Source organism: Lepisosteus oculatus, chromosome 17, assembly GCF_040954835.1.
Source record: "Lepisosteus oculatus isolate fLepOcu1 chromosome 17, fLepOcu1.hap2, whole genome shotgun sequence".
Taxonomy (NCBI): domain Eukaryota; kingdom Metazoa; phylum Chordata; class Actinopteri; order Semionotiformes; family Lepisosteidae; genus Lepisosteus; species Lepisosteus oculatus.
This window is the reverse complement of record NC_090712.1, coordinates 260,528-279,360: the sequence shown is the minus strand read 5'-3', so window position 1 is coordinate 279,360 and position 18,833 is coordinate 260,528. Positions and strand designations below refer to the sequence as shown.

General features: G+C 41.7%; 2 protein-coding genes across 5 annotated transcripts in view; both read left to right on the top strand.

The window, feature by feature from the left end:
• Window positions 1-6,109, top strand: part of tmem63ba (transmembrane protein 63Ba) — a 64,943-nt gene extending 58,834 nt beyond the window's left edge. For 3 of the 4 annotated variants that reach the window (XM_015362545.2, XM_015362543.2, XM_006638484.3), the window contains one exon: window positions 270-6,109. In XM_015362545.2, the coding sequence (XP_015218031.1) occupies window positions 270-455 (186 nt within the window). In that variant the 3' untranslated portion in view covers window positions 456-6,109. The remainder of the gene's footprint in view (window positions 1-269) is intronic. The other variant, XM_015362544.2, reaches the window with a different exon arrangement.
• Window positions 6,110-10,037: 3,928 nt separating this feature from the next.
• Window positions 10,038-17,805, top strand: LOC102685270 (zinc transporter ZIP9). Its single transcript, XM_069179995.1, has 7 exons — window positions 10,038-10,471; window positions 12,489-12,594; window positions 13,323-13,502; window positions 13,830-13,898; window positions 14,643-14,728; window positions 14,955-15,089; window positions 16,128-17,805. Exons 1-7 carry the CDS (start codon window positions 10,376-10,378, stop codon window positions 16,383-16,385), a joined length of 930 nt encoding a protein of 309 aa, XP_069036096.1. The 5' UTR covers window positions 10,038-10,375; the 3' UTR covers window positions 16,386-17,805.
• Window positions 17,806-18,833: the final 1,028 nt, after the last annotated feature.

Sequence of the window (18,833 nt, the reverse complement as noted above, 5' to 3'; positions counted from 1 at the left end):
GACTCTTACACTCACTGACACACTCATGCAAGTTCACTGTGATACCAACACCAGAGTACATGGGGGTCACGCATTGAAACACCCAGTTCTAGTTGGTCCACCTGACAATAATATTACTGTTGTTTCAAAGCCTAAACTCAACCAGCTCAACATTATTGACATTATGAATAGACTTAATGAAACCACAGTAATATTATTGTCAGGTGAAAATGTGTGAGGTTCTCGAGGTTAAAGGTCTCCCCTGTTCCCTTTTCTTCCCTCCCTCCCAGCAGACGTTGTACATCGCTCAGGTCCTGCAGGACCCGAATTCAGACGAGACGGGGGCAGGCAGCGGGGAGGATGACGGCCAGGGCTCCTCTCAGGATGAGGAGATGATTAACGCAGGGAGCAGCATCAACGAGGGGGACTTCCAGTCAGGAGAAGACAGCCTCATAGCCAACGAGGTTCACCAGTAGCAGCTGGTGCCGGGGCGAGAGGCCGAGGGGAAAGAAGGACCAAGCACAGTACTGATGAACATCACCACAACACTAAACCCACAGTTCACCTGGAGACGGAGACCTGCGGCACGGGTCTGCTCCGCTCCTCTGACTCCCGGCGGAGCCGCAGGGTGTAAGGCAGGCTGGAAGGCCCTGCGCAGCTCTGCGTGGCCGGGGAGGGGCCTCCTCTCTCTGGCATTTGTCCGTCCAGAGGAGCGGCGCAGCAGGGCGGCATTGAACATGTAAAGATTCTTTTTTCTAACACTGTCAACCTTCACAAAACAAAAACAAATCAGGAAATTTTTATCCAGAGAGTCAAACTGCGGTGATAGACTGTTTTAGATTTCACCGATAGGCTAAATTTCAATTATCCTGGGTGACGAGGGTTTTGCCCTTTGTATTTATGAGTTAACACTAATAAGCTCTGAGGTTGTGAATATTGTATTCGTCCACACTTTATTTATTTTTAATGCGATGTAGCAACTTGTTCATCGTCTCCATAATAGAAACATGCTAAAGGAAGAACTGTTTTCCAGTTTAGCGCCTCTTGTGGCCTGGGCAGCCAGCCAAGACCGGGCACAGTGTGACGCCCTGCACGTTCAGAATATACTGTAGAGGCGGCAACATTGATTTCTGTCATTGTGTTTTTTGCGGGTTTTCTTGGGAACACTACTGCTTCGCTTCTCTGTATTTGTGTGAAGAAAACCTCCCCAGTAATGGTCTTGTTCCATTACTGAAAACAGACAAAAAGGAGAAGTGAAAATACTACTGTCTGTACACTGACCAGAAATGTGTGTGAGGTACTCAGTGTGCTATGGACCCAGGGCCACCTTTTGCACTTTAGTGTTTCAGATCCTTGTATTCTGAAATCGTGGGTAATTCTGTAGCACAACAGGGACTGTCCTCTATATATATAACAGGCAAAGCTTACAAGCACTGATCGTGATAGATGGTGAGAGGTGGGGAGTAGCAGGTGTCACACACTGGAGGTGTCAGTGCATGCGTGAGCCAAAGGCCAATATATTCGTCAAAAATAGAGGTTTCTCTTCAAAGAATATTAAGATGCTATTGACCTTACACAAACATCATCACTCCTGACAAATGAAGCTGGCAGTTTTCAATTCTGTGGTATCTTTTAGTATTACCATTAATAGATAGCAAAACCTTTAATGCAGATCATGATTTTTTAGCACTTTTATTTGACAACATTTTCAAGTAGTGGCTTCATCATGCTGATGAGAATTTTTTTTTACCTTTAGTTTTGAGACTAATTTTGCTTCTGTATGGAGATATGCCAAATACATTTCCATCTCATTTCAGTTCACTAACTGCCAGCTTCATCCTGCAGATCGTAGTCGGCATGGTTGAGCTTTTCTGTTTGTCTGTTTTTTTAAATATGCCTTCATGGATGCTTGCATGCTAGTTTCCTCTCCATTGTTCTCCTGTTTGATTCACATTGTCTGTCCTTTGCTGCAGCCACACAGACGCCAGTACTGGACACGATTAACCAGTGTCAGTCTGACTGATTAAGTGTAAAATACCTTTTGTGTCGCAGACATAAGAGGGGCCCGGCTCAGGCTGCCTCTGCCTGTCTTTGTAGTACACCTGTTTAAAGGTTCACTTCTGAAGCAGGGGAAAGCTGACTTAGAGTATTTCCTTCATGACATGAGAAAAGAGGAGGGTTAGTAAGGCAGTCTCATCCATCTCCAGTACCAGTTGAGTCTTACAGCTCAGTGTGGAAAATGTGGAATGTGGAGAACTTGCTGACATCTTCAGCCGATAGCTGAGTGGGAGAGAGAATCTGACCTCATGATTATAAATCATCCCTCTCTATTCAGTTACTTTCAAATTTGTGCTGTTTGGGGGGCTGAGTAGTGGGTGAGTTTGATTGAAATGCTGAAACTGCTCAGGGAGCACGGCAGCAGGGGAGCATCTTCAGCACACCCACACTGTCAGGAAACAGCAGTGAGATCCTGTCCCTCCAGGATTCCACAGCTGGGCTGTACGTCTCGTCTTTCCTTTGGAAAAATCTAGCTCACGCATGAGGTCAGCAGTGTTGTTCTTGCTTCAGTGTATTATGATCTTTATGAAAGATGTTTTCTTTGTTTTCAGTTTGAAGTGCTAACCTTTAAACCTTAACTAATGGAAATATACTACTGCACTTGAATATCATATTCCTGTTCTTTCTAATGTATAAGAGAAGAGGTTTTTCAGTGTATTTTATTCATACTTTGTTAAAACAATAGTTATCCTGCTGTCCAGTGACTGCACTCTTTCCTTTTGTTTGGCCCCAATACCATGAACATATAAATAGATTTTATATATTATTTTTAGATTGATGAATACATATTCTTTTCAATGTGTAATAGTACTGTATTTGGCAATGATGATGCCATGCTATGTACTAATTTAGAGGTAGGAATAAAACAATGTTTACATTTTGATAATGCTTTCCCTAAGAAATTGTTGGGTTGTTTAGACACCAGAACATTCTGTGGTGTTTTCAAAATTAAAATGTACAAATACTGATAACGGGCATAAACAGAAGATATATTTTCTAATCTTATTTAACTGAAGTTTCTCAAGAATTATTTGTAAGATTAGATTCTTACATACTATGAAAAATTTGATAGAAAATCAAAAGATGTATTCTAAGAATCTGTGTTATGCTCAAAGAAGCCATTGCAAAGAGTAGCATGCTGAGTTTCATTTAGAAGACATATGCCTCAAACAGTAATTTGGCAGTTTGGTCGCGCACTGCAGGGTCTCTGATGGCATTAAATAAGGAGGAATCATTTTAATGATATTCATGAGAGGAGAAAGTGAAAAGATTTTACTTACAGGCACAAGTACTCTGTAAGTATTGGACAGGCAAATCAAGATGATTTTGGTTATTGTTTGTAATACTTTGAGTTATCTATTTCTGTTATTCACCATCTACAAACTGCATGTTTAAAGTTGGCATCAGAGCTGAGTGATCCTGTAGGAGGAAGGGAGTTTTGTGAGCAGGGTTAGCTGGGTTTTTAACTCTTGAAAAATGCTGTGCTCACAAGCAAGGGAGAGGTATTCAGTAGTTGGAAGAGAGTTTTTTTGTATTTTGGATTCAAAATATGAATCATTAGACTATAGTATATGATTGGAATAGCTACTGCTGTAAATAAGATGTTTAGACCATAGCTAAACAGCTTGATTTAACAGTAAGCCTACTAGTTCAATAATAAACAGAGTACTTTCCAAGAGTGTTCACAATATTCAGAAACACACCTGTCACTATAACACTTAGGACTATATCCTTTGAAGAGGCAATGTATAGCCATCGGACTGTATTGAAGTACCTTGAAAGCAAGAATGCATTTTATTTTGCTTTTGGTGTTGATCAGTGAAATAGCAATCACTTTACAGGAATAGAAGATGACAAAATAATTTTTCAAGAAAACCTCCATTCTAAAATTTGAACAGCTACTTAATATGTCATCTATTGCACTGCCCTGGGCTTTCAAAATGGAGAAGGACTGGGAAATATATAGCACAAATTCAGTTTGCAGTACCAATGATTGTTAGCAGTAATTCTAGTGTTTATCTGTAAAGACTTTGTGTACAGAGGTCTGCAGACTGCAGACTGCTGAGGTGTGATGCATAAAGAATAAGGGATCAAAACACTAGAGGGCTTTGAGAGCACCATAGAACATATCCAATCCAAATAAATATTGCTATGGAGATCTTCTCTGCTTATTTCCTGTAAACTGGATATTTTTGTCTTGGGTTGAAGAAGTTAATATAAAGGATGTCTGAACAGGCCCAACAGCTTGTTCACGAAAGAGGCTCAGTCTTCTAGGTCTCCTGCAGCCACTAGAGGCTGTGTCCACTGTATATCCTCTGTGATTTCCCTATTAACTCCAGTAATATCTCCACGGTAAAGCTAAAGTTTTCCATACGAAGATGAGAAACCTGTGTGGTGATTGCATAAGGAACTTCCAATATGAGTTTGATTAATGATTAGATTTTCAGTTTTCTTTACAGTATTTACATTGCCACATGCAAATCACCATGCGGCCCATCGACATAATGTACCCATATAAAACTTCTTCCTTTATAATAACACTCAGGCCAAGTGGGGCTGAAATCTTAACTCCTACATTTGTTTTGACTGTTAACAGATGTTTGCTATTTTTTTCCAACCTTTAACATTCCTATTAAGAAATCTGTAAATTTTAAAAACCTTACAACTTGAGACAGTGGTGTTACCAATGTTGGGGGAAAGTTACTTTTTAAAAGAATCCTTAGTCCTATTGTTTAATAATTACCTTTTTAAAAAAATTAATAAGATGTAAGTGGATAAATAACTTTTAAACATTATCTGTTACAATGATCTTCTGTATGTAGTATATGTATACTTATTGTGTGAAGTAACCTCTAAAAAGAAATTGCCCCCAGATTATTACTTTTAAAAAGGTACTGGAATACTTTACTCAATTATTTGTAAATAATTAGGGTTAAAAATGTAGAGGATTACTTTTTTCCCAAAACTGGGCGTCACCTTTTTAAGTATGTGTTCTCTAATTCATATTTGATTTTATGAGAGATGACTGTAAATCCTCTTGTGAGGCTCTAAAATTACTGTGTTAAAATGAACTAACCTGAAGTGTTTTTAGCCAGGTTAGACATCTTTTCTGTTTCCCTTAAAAAAAACTTGAGTTTCCCCGATTTTCTAGTTCAGGTCTCATACCTGGAGCACATCTGGAATGAAAAGGAGAAGACACTGGTTATCAAGGAGCCGGGTGGCCAAGTTTTTTCATTAACTAACTTACAGTATAAGTTTTTTCTAAATGGTACTGACTTTACGCGATACAGGCACAAAAGAGCTTTGAAATATTTTTGTGAACCATACCAAAAGACATAGACCCAGCTGCACAGAACACGTTGTATGTTAAAGACTGATTATAGAATATGGATCTTATTTCCATTTAATTGGGTTTTTAATTTCAATATTTTGTGCTCTCCTAGGATCACTCACCTTAGTGTTCCCTGCAGCTGACCACCTCTACATGTTTTGAACAGAGTGCTATACACCTGAACACATCAAATCAGCCGCTAGCTGAGGCAATAACAGCAGCTCCCTGCATTGGCACAATGTGCCAGTTCTGAGGTCACAAGGATTTGTGACTGTTATCTTAGGGTCAAATGTAATTAGCAGCCCAGAAGAATTTTATAGGGTTCTGTATAAAAGGTAAAAGGGTTATACGGGGTGTTCTGTATAAAAGTGTTGATCAGTGAAGGTGAGAGGCTGCATGAATGTGAAATAATTCTTGTATATAGTCTTCACTTATGGCACTATCATTGTTAAATAAAGGTAGTGTGTGTTAATAAGTACATATGTACAGTTTATGTAAGTGATGAATGGGAGGGGGGTAAGTTAACATGTACAGGATAGTCAATTTGTTTTTGTTTTTCAATTCTCTGCTTTTAAATAGCTGTTTTGGTCTGCCATACCATCTGTCTTAGGAGTTTTATTTTGTAATTAATTTGCAGTTTTAGTGGGTTGTTTTTTTTTGTCCTGAGGTTGTGTCTGTATGGTGATACATTTGTAAACCTGTTTCAGTTCCTTGAACAATAAAATCAATGTTCATCCTTAAGAGTTTGTCACTCTTATTTTTACCCTGTGGTGAAAATGGTAAGAACGTCAGGGAGAATAAAATACATCAAATATGCCATGATCCTTTTAAGCAACATGATTTTAAGCAAAATAATGCTTTTTTTATATAGCACCTTTAAAAGTAGCATATGAAAGCACTTTATCTTAGGTGTAAAAACAGTTACAAGCACCTTACACTCAGCGCCTCCCATAACCTACATAAAGCCAGTGGATGGTGCTATACTTGAAATTCAATCTTTGCTTGCTGTGCAAGTGATCACATTACTTCTGGCCTTGAGTCCTTGCACTGGCTTCCTATCAGGTTTCCAGTAGAATTCAAAACCCTCACACTCACCTATAAGACACTACATGGCTTGGCATCTCTACCTGTCTGAGTTATTGTCTTTCTATTGAGGTTTTAATAGCTTCTGGGGAGTTTTTATTCAGCTGCTGGTTTCCAGTGTCAGATTCTAGGTACTATTTGCTGCAGTGTGGGAGGCAGCTCAGCCTTAGCTGTAATGTGACAGTCTGCTCTCTGCCATTCAGAGTGCTGGTGTCCCATCTGACTGAACATAGGAGTGGTATGGATGTGAATACGTATTCTGGTACAGAGCTGATCTCAGAGAAATAACTACTGGGCAACGGTATTCAAGAGCATGCTCAAGTCACCCACAGGCTGCTGTGGAATTCATGAAGAGTGATACGATACATGTCCTATTATGTTCTTGGCTCCAATTAGAAGCTCTGTTACAAAATTACAAATCAAGTTTTGTGGATCTTCTACATGTGTAAGGTGAATATTGGCGAGCTTGTCTGAAACAATCTATTGATTCTCAATCAGTATTATCAAAGTTCTGTTTTTAATTGCTTACACTTATATAGCGCTTTTCTGGACACTCCATTAAAAGTTTTTTACAGGTAATGGGGACTCCCCTCCACCATTACCAATGTGCAGCATCACCCTGGATGATGTGACGGCAGCCAAAGTGCGTCAGAACGCTCACCACACACCAGCTCTCAGTGGGGAAGAGAGCAGAGTAATGAAGCCAATTCATAGATGGGGATTATTAGCAGGCCATGATTGGTAAGGGCCAATGGGAAATTTGGTCAGGACGCCAGGACACCCCTACTCTTTTCAAGAAACGCCCTGGGATTTTTTTAATGACCACAGTCAAGACCTCGGTTTTACATGTCATCGGAAGGACGGCGCCTTTTTATATTATAGTGTCCCCGTGTAATGGGGACATAAAGCACACTTGATTATACACAGCAGCTTTTGTGCACAATGAAGCATTGCGCTCAATATGATTGTTTGAGCTGACCTGAGCCTGCTGCATCAGGCCAGCAAGGAAAATGGAATTGTGCTCCCTGCCCGACAACAGCAGCTCCATCTCGGTTTGGAAAGGCACTTTATAAATAAGTTATTATTTATAATGTCCAAAATAAAAACAACAAACTTGCAGTATCATAAAATGTTGAGTTGAAAAATTGTTTTTACATAAATACATTTCATGAAGTTAAACTTAAATTAAATCTAAGCTTATAAGCACTCCACACACCAGCACCACTGCACACACCAGCACCACTGCACACACTGGTAAGGTAGCCAGTTTCGCACGGCTGCTACTGGCAGTTTTTGCAGAAATTGTTCCATAGGAGTGAAAAGCGCAGGAACACAAATTATTTCACTCCAACTATACTGTAGCGCATTCGCCCGGCGCTGCGGCCAAAGAGCGCCCGGCTGGGGTGCGCAGCGATGGGCAGGACGGGAGTAGTAGTGGTCAGGTCGAGGATTAGGAAGGCCGCTGACCAGTGCAGCTGACCCACTCTGGCGCTCGCTCGCTCTTTCAATTCAATTCAAGGTGCTTTATTAGCATGAATAATACAATTTACACAAAACAAAAATAAAATCTACAGACATTTACAACAAAGACATATCATAAAAGATTTACATATACTGTAAACATATTGATCATTATTGGGAGACAGACTCACTGTTTCTCAGGCTGTGACAGGAGATCGCATCAGTATGTGGTGCCAGTTCAACTGAGTTCTCCCAGTATTGGGACCGGTTGTGATTCTCTCAGGTGTGGGAACTCTGGGATTAGAGTTCTGAATTTAGGGAAGAATATCTCTAATCCCAGAGTATATGTCACAGTGCAGTAGGAAGTGCACCTCTGTCTCTATTTCTCCCTGTTGGCAGTGGGTGTCACACCCTCTGCAGCCAGAGGGCGCTCCTTCTCTGTCCTGTCGCTAGTTTCCGGTCTGCTGTCCTTCCGGTCCCTCTCTTTCCCTTGGGCTATATATTTCCGGGTCTTGCACTCTGTCATGGCTCAGCATTGACGTTCGGATGTCCTGAGACCCGCCTAGCACCAGGGCGCCCCACTGCCACTCCCTGACGGCATAGGTTTCTATACGGCATTCCTGAACTCTTTGCACTAATGAGCCCGGGCCTTTTTCCCATCTTGCCGCTACGCATATGGGTCTTTTTCCGCTCTCCTGCTCCCCACGGTTAGTCCCTTTGGACGTCCCTGACAGTGGGAGCACAGCCTGTCCTCTCTGGGCAGTCAGGTCTGCCTGTGTCACCCATTTTCTATTGCCAGGCTGTGGTCACTGAGCCTATACTTCTTCAGGGTCTGTTTCTTTTTGCTGTTTCTTATCTTGGTCAAATATTCGGCTAGTGTGTATTTTCTGTTTAGGGTTTTGTAGCATTCCAGTTTATGTTGTGTTTGCGTGAGGGTGTGAGATATTGCTGTTTGATCTGTGCTGTGATGTGGATGAGTTTGAGTTGTGGTGCTCTAGCAGTGCTGTCCTGATGCTGGTTAGTGTCAGTGTGGCTTGGGTCAGTGAGCCTCAGGATCAGCTGGCTCAGGGGGCTCTGTGGTGGTGGGAATTTTGGTTACTGTTTTTTAGGTGTAGCCAATATTTTAATACTATAGCGTTTGCAGGTTCTTTTTCAGAACTAAAGAACAGTGGAGACACGATTAACCAAGCACTGACTTTATTTAACAACCACACCAAAACCAAACACAAGATCTACACACACATGAGGAGACTGACGAACACGTACACACATTTAGGGTGGTAATTACCTAACAACACACTATACTTTTACAGGACTACACAGGGCACTAGAATTACTAGGACATTATTTACACAGGTAGGGTCAGCCGCTGGTCATCGTGCTGACCCTCAGACTCTTCCCGGCTACCACTCCCAGCATGCCCAGCGGTACTGCGAGCGCCTAGGGGCGCTTCCTCCTCACCACCAGGCGAGGGCGTTACAATACTCTTTTCTGTATGTTTAACAATAGTGGGTACTGGCCTAATTCGTCCCTGCACCCGTTGTTAGGTGTTTTTCTCTGCACACAGAGGATGTTTCTACAGATCTCCATGTGCAGAGTTTCTGTGGGGTGTTTGTCCCATTGAGTGTACTCCTGGTCTGTGAGGGGATCCCACACTTCACTGCTGTATAGGGCAATGGGTTGGATTACACTTTCAAATATTTGGAGCCAGATTCTTGTTGGTGGGTTGATGTTGTGATGTTGATCTCGATCTCTCTCTCTCTCAGCTTGGCGTGGGAGTGCTGGCTGGTTGTGCCGAAATAAATAAAGCACTTTTTTACTCCAAGAAGTCACAATTAATATCCCCAAAAAACCGAACTCAGATTTGAAGGAATCTGTCCAACAAAATAAATGCTACATACAAGAGGAGGCCCTTCAGCCCCTTCCAGCAGCCAATTGATGCAAAGAGCCAGGGTATCATTTCACACTCCCACAACCCTTCGGTAAAAAAATGTTATGTCTACTAATGCCATGTGTGCAGCGAATCAGCAGGAACAACAGACCGATCAGGGACGGACGGTGCGTGTGACATAGGGCTGCTGTGTGACTTCAGCCCGGCAAAAGGAGCAGCAGGCAGCGGAGCCGCTGCAGCTGCAGGCCTGACTGCCGACACGCGACAGGAGCGCCTCCTCTGGTCATTTGCGTGGTCGAGTCCTAGGCGGCGCCAGCAGAATCGCTGCACAGCCCCCGACAGGTCGCGCTCGTAGGGCTGTATACTTGCTTGGTTGCTACGTGGAAGGAAATGTTGCTATAAAAAAGTTAATAATATAGTAGTATTGACCGACGACTTAAAGCCACACACGGGCTTGAATTTAGGTGGAAAGAAACACAAGGTGCAAGATTCTGCGTGGATAAAAAAGTGTTCGAGGTTACAGGGACATGAGAGACTCGACCACGGCAGCAGCGCTTCTGTAATTCGGGGTCATGGACGGGGCAGCCACGATTATTTTAATATCCGCTGCGATGTTTGCGGGCTGCTTCCTTCTAGGACTGATTCCCCTTGTAATCAAACTGTCGGAGGTAAGTTTGTCAGTCATTGTTTTCACAGCTCTTTTGACTTTTATACGTGTTACGTCCTAAGAAATCACTTTCAACGCATCCTGCAGCTGAAGTTTAATTGTGGCGTCGCAGACGGTTGTGGGCTTTTTCACGAAGTAGGATTTTAACACTTTTTTTCCCTGACAGTATTGCTTTCATATCTTTCCTTTGACGCTGCTTATGAAAGCTCTTCCGCCGTTTCGCTATACTTGCTGATGTCCCTGATGACATCAGGAGAGGGTGAGGTCTGGACCGGTCAAGTCATCGGGTGTACTGTGCTGCAGAGTCCAGTTTGTTCTTGAGTCCCGATCAGCTTGTTTTCAAGTATGTTAGTGACGTGTAATGGATCTCTTTGATCGCTTCATTTAAACTTCATTTTAAAACTATCCTTACAGACAGAGGCGCAATAATGCATAGTGAGATCTTTTTTTATTTTGTTTTTAGCTTAAGCATTGCTCAAGTGTGGAGGATCTTATGTAACTGGTTCTTGGCACAAGGAACAATGAGAAACAGTGGACTGAATGACTTAAAATGTACAATAAGACGTTAATAGAGGTAACTGCCAAAATATAGGAAACACCAACATGAAGTGTCTTATTAGCAGCCATATCACCCTGCAATTACAACTGGCAACCCACTGAAGCTAAGCAGGTGTGAGCCTGGCCACTACCTGGATGGGAGACTTCCTGGGTAAAACTAAGGTTGCTGCTGGAAGAGATGTTAGTTGGGCTCACCCTGCAGTCCACATGGGTCCTAATGCCCTAGTATAGGGATGGGGACACTATACTGTAAAACAGGTGCCGTCCTTTGGATGAGACTGACTCTCTGTGGTCATTAAAAATCCCAGGGTGTTTCTTGAAAAGAGTTGGGGTGTAACCCTGGCATCCTGACCAAATTTCCCATTGGCCCTTTCCAATCACAGCCTGCTAATAATCCCCATTGGGGTGGTGGAGGGGATCCCCATTATCTGTAAAGTGCTTTGAGTGGAGTGTCCAGAAAAGCGCTATATAAGAGTAAGCAATTATTATTATTAGGGCGTTGGGCCAGCACAAGCTGCCATACCAGCTTCAGTGCACCTTGGCATAGCTATACTCACAAGAGTAACATAGTATTTGTGAAGTTCTCAGCAGACTCTACTTGATGAAACTGCTGCTCTTGCCATAGATTGATGTTTGCTGTCAACTGCTTAGCATTCAGCTGCATTCAGAGCTGCTTGTCTGAGTCGAGACGCAAGGCAAAACCCTGCACGAACGTCACAGTCGAGGAGTGGTTTCGCCCACAGTTGCCCCTAGTTGATGAGGTCTTTCTTTTGGACCTCCAGGCCAATGTCACCTTAGCTACTGTTCCTCATGAAACATCGGCAAGTTGAGTAGTCTTCATCACTGAAGCTCCTAGCAAAGCTGCCTCAACAATCACCCCTCTCTCAAAGTCACTGAGATCTCTTCTTCTAGCCTTGATAGCCTGTCCGGCATTTTTATTTACCCTCAGTATTTTAATTGTTTAATTAAGTCAAGAAGGACTTAATGTGTGACTTCCTGTGTGGAAGCATGAGCTTTCAACATATTTTTGTATCCCTCATTTACTCAAGTGTTTCCTTTACTTTGACAGTTACCTGGAGGTTTGTTAGTCTAGGACCCATTCTTGTACTTGTGACACAAAGATGAGATATATATGTGTGCTGCGTATGTCTCAGTCACGAGGAAGAATTCTCCATCTTGTTTCCAGTTACCCACAGACTGGCTTCTCCCAAAATAGTGAAACTGTGTCCTTTCACCAGTCTTCCTGCTCCTCATAGACATATCAAACTGCAGTTTGAAACCCCATACCTTAAAGCTTTGTGGGAATAAAAGGAGAAACCGATGAAACATTCAGCCTTACTAAAAAACTGAATTGCTGTGCCATCAATAAAGACTGTGTTAAAACCTATCTCACCTGTGTCACCCAACAAAACCACCAATCTCTGAGCTCCGCTGCCTGATGGCTTGAAATATTCCTTCAGGAGAAGCTACAGTTTGTGAGCGTTCTTGGAGCTGGGTTATTGTGCGGAACGGCTTTGGCGATTATCATCCCAGAAGGAGTGGAGCTGCTTGGAGATTCCTGGAGAGGTGAGCGGAACAGAGGGAGATTAACTCACTCATGGGCTGACATCCAGAATTCACTTCAAGCTTGATCCTCTAGGGGACATTCTGCGGCAGAGCCGACACAATACAACCAAGACAGAAATCACGAACAAGTTCAGGACAGCTTATCTTGGGAAATAAGACCTATTATACATGAAGAGTTAAATTGCAAAGGGCAATAAATGATTTCTAAAGTTTTTTCCATTACACCTTGCACAAAGGGGCATAGTGCAGATTCCCATACACCACACAATTCTTTCAAGATATTTGTTTCACAGCTGTTAACTTTTTTGTTTTTCTATTAATCATTATTTTAGTTTTTAAAAGACCTAGAAAAGTATAAATAGCCATTCTGCAATTGGGCCAAGTGCTTCTCCTGATAGCTGATACCCTTCTTCATACTCTAGACTCCCAGGCAGGAATGTATCACTGTGCATTGAAACGTCATCTTCTTCTTTGCTGCACTTTGGAAACAGCCATCATTACGGCTTGGGTTTTCTACACAGTGCATGTTTGCATCTGTGGGTTGTGATTTATTCATGTACAAAGTGCATGCTGACACAGTGAGCTGGTTTCAAAGTCTAAGGCAGAGGGTAGTTGTTATATAGCACTTCAAAAATTATACAGTTTTCAGGGTGGTAAATATATGTATTATCCCAGCACGTTTGGCTGAATGGCCTTGTGTTCTAATGAACAACTAACACTGCTTCAAGATTCCAGGCCTCCCTGCGTCAATGTGGTGGGAAACAGTAATGCCAGCCTTGCCAGCCTCCCCCCCGTGTCCAGGGCAGACCGCAGTACCCCCCTACACTTCGTCATTGGAGTTTCACTGGTGGTGGGGTTCACCCTCATGTTCATCGTGGACCAGATTGGCAGTTACTGCTCCTTGCATGGCAAGTAAACCCCTTATTTTTTATTTATTCGTAGTTACTTCAGCCTCACAAGACACAGTTCTTAGAGTCCGTTGTAAACACAATAACAGTCTGGAGGATACTGAAAAAAAAGCAGTGAAGGGTTTGTTAAACAATATTTTAGAAATGTACAGGAAAGTCCAAGGGGATTCATTTTTTGGTTAACATTTTTTCTCATCTTCAAATTTCAATGCCATGTATGTGTACCACTGAAATCCGAATTGCCAGAGAAGCAAAAGAAGCAGAATTCTGTGTCTAGAAGTGGGGAATAAAGGATAATGGCTCTCTCTGTTTTTCCCTGCATCGCAGATCCACGGACAGGCATGTCAAACAGTGCCAGTATCACAGCCACTCTGGGCCTGGTCATTCATGCTGCAGGTATGAACAGTCACCACTGCAAAAGTGCATTGAAACACAACTGCAGAGGTTGTGTTTTAATAACCATGACTGTGCAGGAGCAAAACTAGGATCAGATCATGAACCTGCAGGTGATAATTACTGGCAGAAACTGCAGGAAGATTCAAGAGTGAGAACATAAGATAGATTTTACTCAAAGATTTATGGGGAAGAAGTCTGTGTGTGACTTTTCATCTAACGATAAAAAAAAGTATATCAGAAAATGAACAATGCTACTGAATATCTCTTTGTTAGTTATAGCTTTAATGGAATAAATGCCATCATCTCTATCCCACATTTCACAGGTGTTTGACCAACAAAATGAATATTTAATGTTTTCCTACCTGTGTCATCTCCTGCCGTATTTGTATATTCAACTATTTTAAATAGTTTTCTTAAAAAAGAGGCCCAATTGCTGAAAAGCTGAAGAGCTGAATGGTGTGAACCTCCTCTGTTTGTCATTAGTCTTGGTTTGCTGTTTAAAGTGCTGACACACCCGTGGCTTAGCTGAAGGCAAGGTCCCCATTCCGAATCAGACAGTACGTACAGATATGTAAAATTAAAGATGAAAAAAAACTCTTGTGTTTCACCACAGCAGTATTAAAGAGAGCCCACGACCAGTGAGACCTGTGCCGAATTGCAGTGTCTTGTGCCTGGGGCTGGTCTGTTGTGTGCTCATGGCAGTGCAGGTTGGTCACTCTGATGTCGTCTTCTCGTTGTCTAAAGCTGACGGTGTGGCGCTGGGGGCGGCTGTGGCCTCGGCCCAGATCTCCGTCCAGGTGATTGTCTTCTTCGCGGTGATTCTCCACAAGGTGAGAGGGATTCCAGAGCTGCAGGGGCCATGAATGAGTCCTAAGCCCGGTCCGGGTCCCGTGGCTTTGCAGAAGGAACAGAAGGTCCATTGAAGCTTTACTTGAGCTGTAGCACTGAACCAGGTTGTGGGGGCGAAACAAACAGGATTGCATGTTTCAGATTAATTGTAAGAGATTCATGAATCCTGTTTATGCTTCACACCCCACTGGTCTGGTCGCACCACAGGCCCCTGCTGCCTTTGGATTGGTCTCCTTCCTTCTGCACACCAGCCTGGAGAAGAGGCAGATTCAGAAGCACCTGTTCGCCTTCTCTGTAGCGGCGCCGCTGCTGGCCATTGCTACCTACTTTTTTCTGAGCATGGTGAGTGTCCAGCTTGCAGAACGTCCAGCTGGCTCGTGAGTAGAGTGCGAGTGTTGTTGCAAGATTTTAATGACCTCGGTGTGCTAACAGTCCTTCTATTGCAGCATTTCTTGGTTTATCTCGGTTTCAAACATCTTACTGAGCGAAAGAAAACATAATTCTCTGCATGATACCAGCTTTTAAGAGTTCTTTGATGACTAGAGAGCTAAAGTTTAATATAAATTATATTAATTTTAAGTTTGTTTGATTTATAAATATTAAACAAACCTTGTTTAGTGTTTATTTTTGGTTATCATGATATAAAAAGTATACTGCTGTGCTGCAATCCCTCCAGAGAAGAGACAGGCTACCCGGCCATGTTGTGAAAACCAATACCTATACAAAAAAGGCTGGATGAGATTATTGAATCTCAACTAGGATAAATGAACCCAATGGCCTCCAGTCCTAAAGAGCAATCACGTTCATCACCGGGCTCAAAGGAATATCTCCTAACAGGAATAACAGTGTAATATATATATATCCTCTGACAGGATAAAACTGAAATCTTTTATAAGAATGGTAAGAACCAGATCCCATTATAGTTTTCAGTGTTTGTGTTGTCAGAATCCTCAAAGGCATTGACAACCCAAAGCAGTGAAACATGAACCAGAGGATGTGAATGGAAACTGTGGCAAAGTGTTTAAACTGAGAACAGTTCATGAAACAAAGGGTTGTGGTAGTCAGGAGCAAGCTGCCCAGCCATGTTTGAAACAAAGGATGACATCCTTGAATGTCTTAGCTACTAAAAATCAAATAAACTACAAAGGAACAAGTAATAGGTTTATTCCATGCTTTTCAGCATGGAATAAACCTATTACTTTTTCCTTTGCAGACTGCACATGCTGATGCAGCTACCCAACTGAACTACATCAAATAAACTAGGCTGCAAACCTCCTAATGTTATTAAGATTGTGCAATGTATGCAAAAGTGGAAACTTGCTGCCCTTCTCTTGCAAGTGGTGAAATCAGTCTGTATCCCTGTCTTCAACTCTTTCGCAGACAGGAGGCTCATCTGAGCGCAGACTCAAGGCCACGGGGATTGGAATGCTCTTCTCTGCTGGTACTTTCCTGTATGTGGCGACTGTGCATGTTTTACCCGAGATCAGCAGCAGGGGACAGCAGCGATCCTCACATCTGCACCACCATGCCAGTACAGGGGCTTATCAGCAGGGCGGATTAGGTGTCTTGGAGAGCCTCACCTTGGTTATAGGTGCAGGGCTCCCAGTGCTCCTGTCCCTTGGACTTCACGATGATTGAAGAGGGCAGGGAAAGTTGGGCCAAGCTGTCGCGTGCAGTGCTGTAACTGCAATGCAATTTATAATTTTAATGCTAAATGTCCTTGGGTTGTATTGGTAAAAACCCACTAGAAATGTATAGCACATAATGATTTAGTTTTTTTTAAATCAGGATTTCTGAAGGGTCTTTTAAAGAGTGCAGTATCAGAATTGCATTGAGTATGACTTAAAAAATGTTAACTCGCAGAAACAGGATACTATTCCTGGTTACGTCACTGTCTTTCCTTTTAGGCTTATTTTTAGGGAGGTGGGAAGGTTTCCACCAGTCTGTTGCATGAACTGTTTTTTAAAAGTATGTTTCAAAATTTCTGTCTGGAAAGACAAATTTGGCTCTTTTAACACTGTTGCATTAAAAAGGCAAAGGAAGTTTTTTGTGATTTTCAATCAAATTTCTTGCCAGCATATGGGAATAATAGTTGACATTCAGGCTCAGTGTTGACCTGAATATGAACCATGGGGAAAGCTGTGCTAGTGTAAGAGCTGAGAGAATAGTTTTGTGCTAAAAGACAAAAGCAGCCTAAGTGTGTATGCAGGTCAGAAGACAGAAGGGAAGACGGGAGGTACAGTGTCTCATGACTCTATAGTTTTGTCATCTTGATGTAATCTTTGTTACAGTGCACTCAAACTTAATTTCCTACAGGAGGGAATCAGTTATGGCTTTATATTCTGCCAGGTGATTCACTGGGCATCTTAATTGTACATGTTTTGCTGTAAATCTGAAAAAGTGAATGCTGGAAATGTGGTTAACCCCTGAAAGTGTGAACATACATTAAGACTTTAATTTTTTTAACATTAAGTTTTGGTTACTGCATACAGTAGGTGCAAATGGGACTAAAGCTTCCAGTCCAAGCAGAAAGGCACGGTTTATAGTTCTGTCCAAGATGCATCTTGGATAAATGTTGTATGATGCATCACTGAATTTTTTATTGTCATAATTTATCATTCCATTTTTTATTCATTTTTTTAATGGAAAATTTTACAATTTAATTCCAGTATACTTCAGTGATGAGGTTATGACAATTATATGTGAATAACTGTGCAAATTGTTTTTTAAAAAACATTTACATATTGTGTTTATTGTATTATATTTGATACCTCATTCTGATTTGGAAAAAAAATCTTAATAAACTGCTGAGGCTTGTCTTGAACTGCATACAGGGTGTGGGATTACCAAATTAGGACTGATAACTTCTGGGTAAATGTGATAAAGAGTACATGCGTTTAAATATGGATGTACAGTATTTTATTGAAGGTTTTGTAGAATATTTAGTTTTTTTTCCCTTTTCACACCTTTAACTGATGACATTTTTATGGTCTGAATAAACTAAGCTAAATGAAGACAGTAAAAATCTTTAATAAAATGTTGCACAATATCATTGTCATTTAAGTAGTGCAGTCTCCCTTTTATAAAAAAAAAACCCACAATACCATAAAAGTTATTTTTCCGAGTCATTTCCTTTTTACATTTTTAAAATGGAATAAAGTCTGTATCTAAAGTTAAAGTTATTTGTGTTCACAACATCAACATGAACTATAGCATTTCATGTAAAAAGAGGCTGGTGCTGGAATCTCTTATGGGCATTAATGGTGCTAAAATAACACACCTTGGTAATGAAAAACTGCGACCGAAGTCTGAATCACATCGCCAACTAGTATTCATTTTTGCCACAGCCTGTCACAAGGGCCGCATACACAAACACAAGAGGACCTCTCATACTGCAGGACTTTGCCTTTTCCCCAGCTGGAGTTTGTGCTTGGCTGGCTCCCAGGCTGAACCCCAGGAGTGCTGTGGTGGCCCTGACATTCTTGGCACAGGCAGTTGCCTTGAAAGCAGACAGAGCTCCTTTCATGGAATAACTAGGTCAGCTTTGCAGAGAGTCTGCAGCCACACACAACACTATTTTTCACACATCCCCCAGGCCCTTTCTGTTAATGACCTTTATTAGGGAAGCGTGACAGGCAAATGGATCCTGCTGTTTATCTCATTGCACGTAAAAAAGGGTGATTCTTCAGAGGACTCTGAAGATTAACTCTTTACATGTTCCAAAACTTCAATGTAAAGAGATCATTTTAAAAAGCATACCCTATAGACCACACTGTTCTTGGGAAAAATGAAAATCTTCAAAGATGGAATTATTTTCCTATTGGAATTAAAAAAAAGGAAATTTATTTTCCAGTAATGTAGGTTTCATTTATGCTTAATTGAAGTGCAAATATTTAGAATATCTACAAGTTTTATATCCAAACAGTAGTGAAACTGTACCATTGAGGAGCAATGATATTTGATACATGCACAAACAGAACCAAAACAGTTCACAACAGGAGATGCAGTAGAGATGTTATACCCTTGAAATCTAGAGCTGAGCGCCATCTGGTGGACAGTGATTATTCTGCTCATGTACCTTTGTTA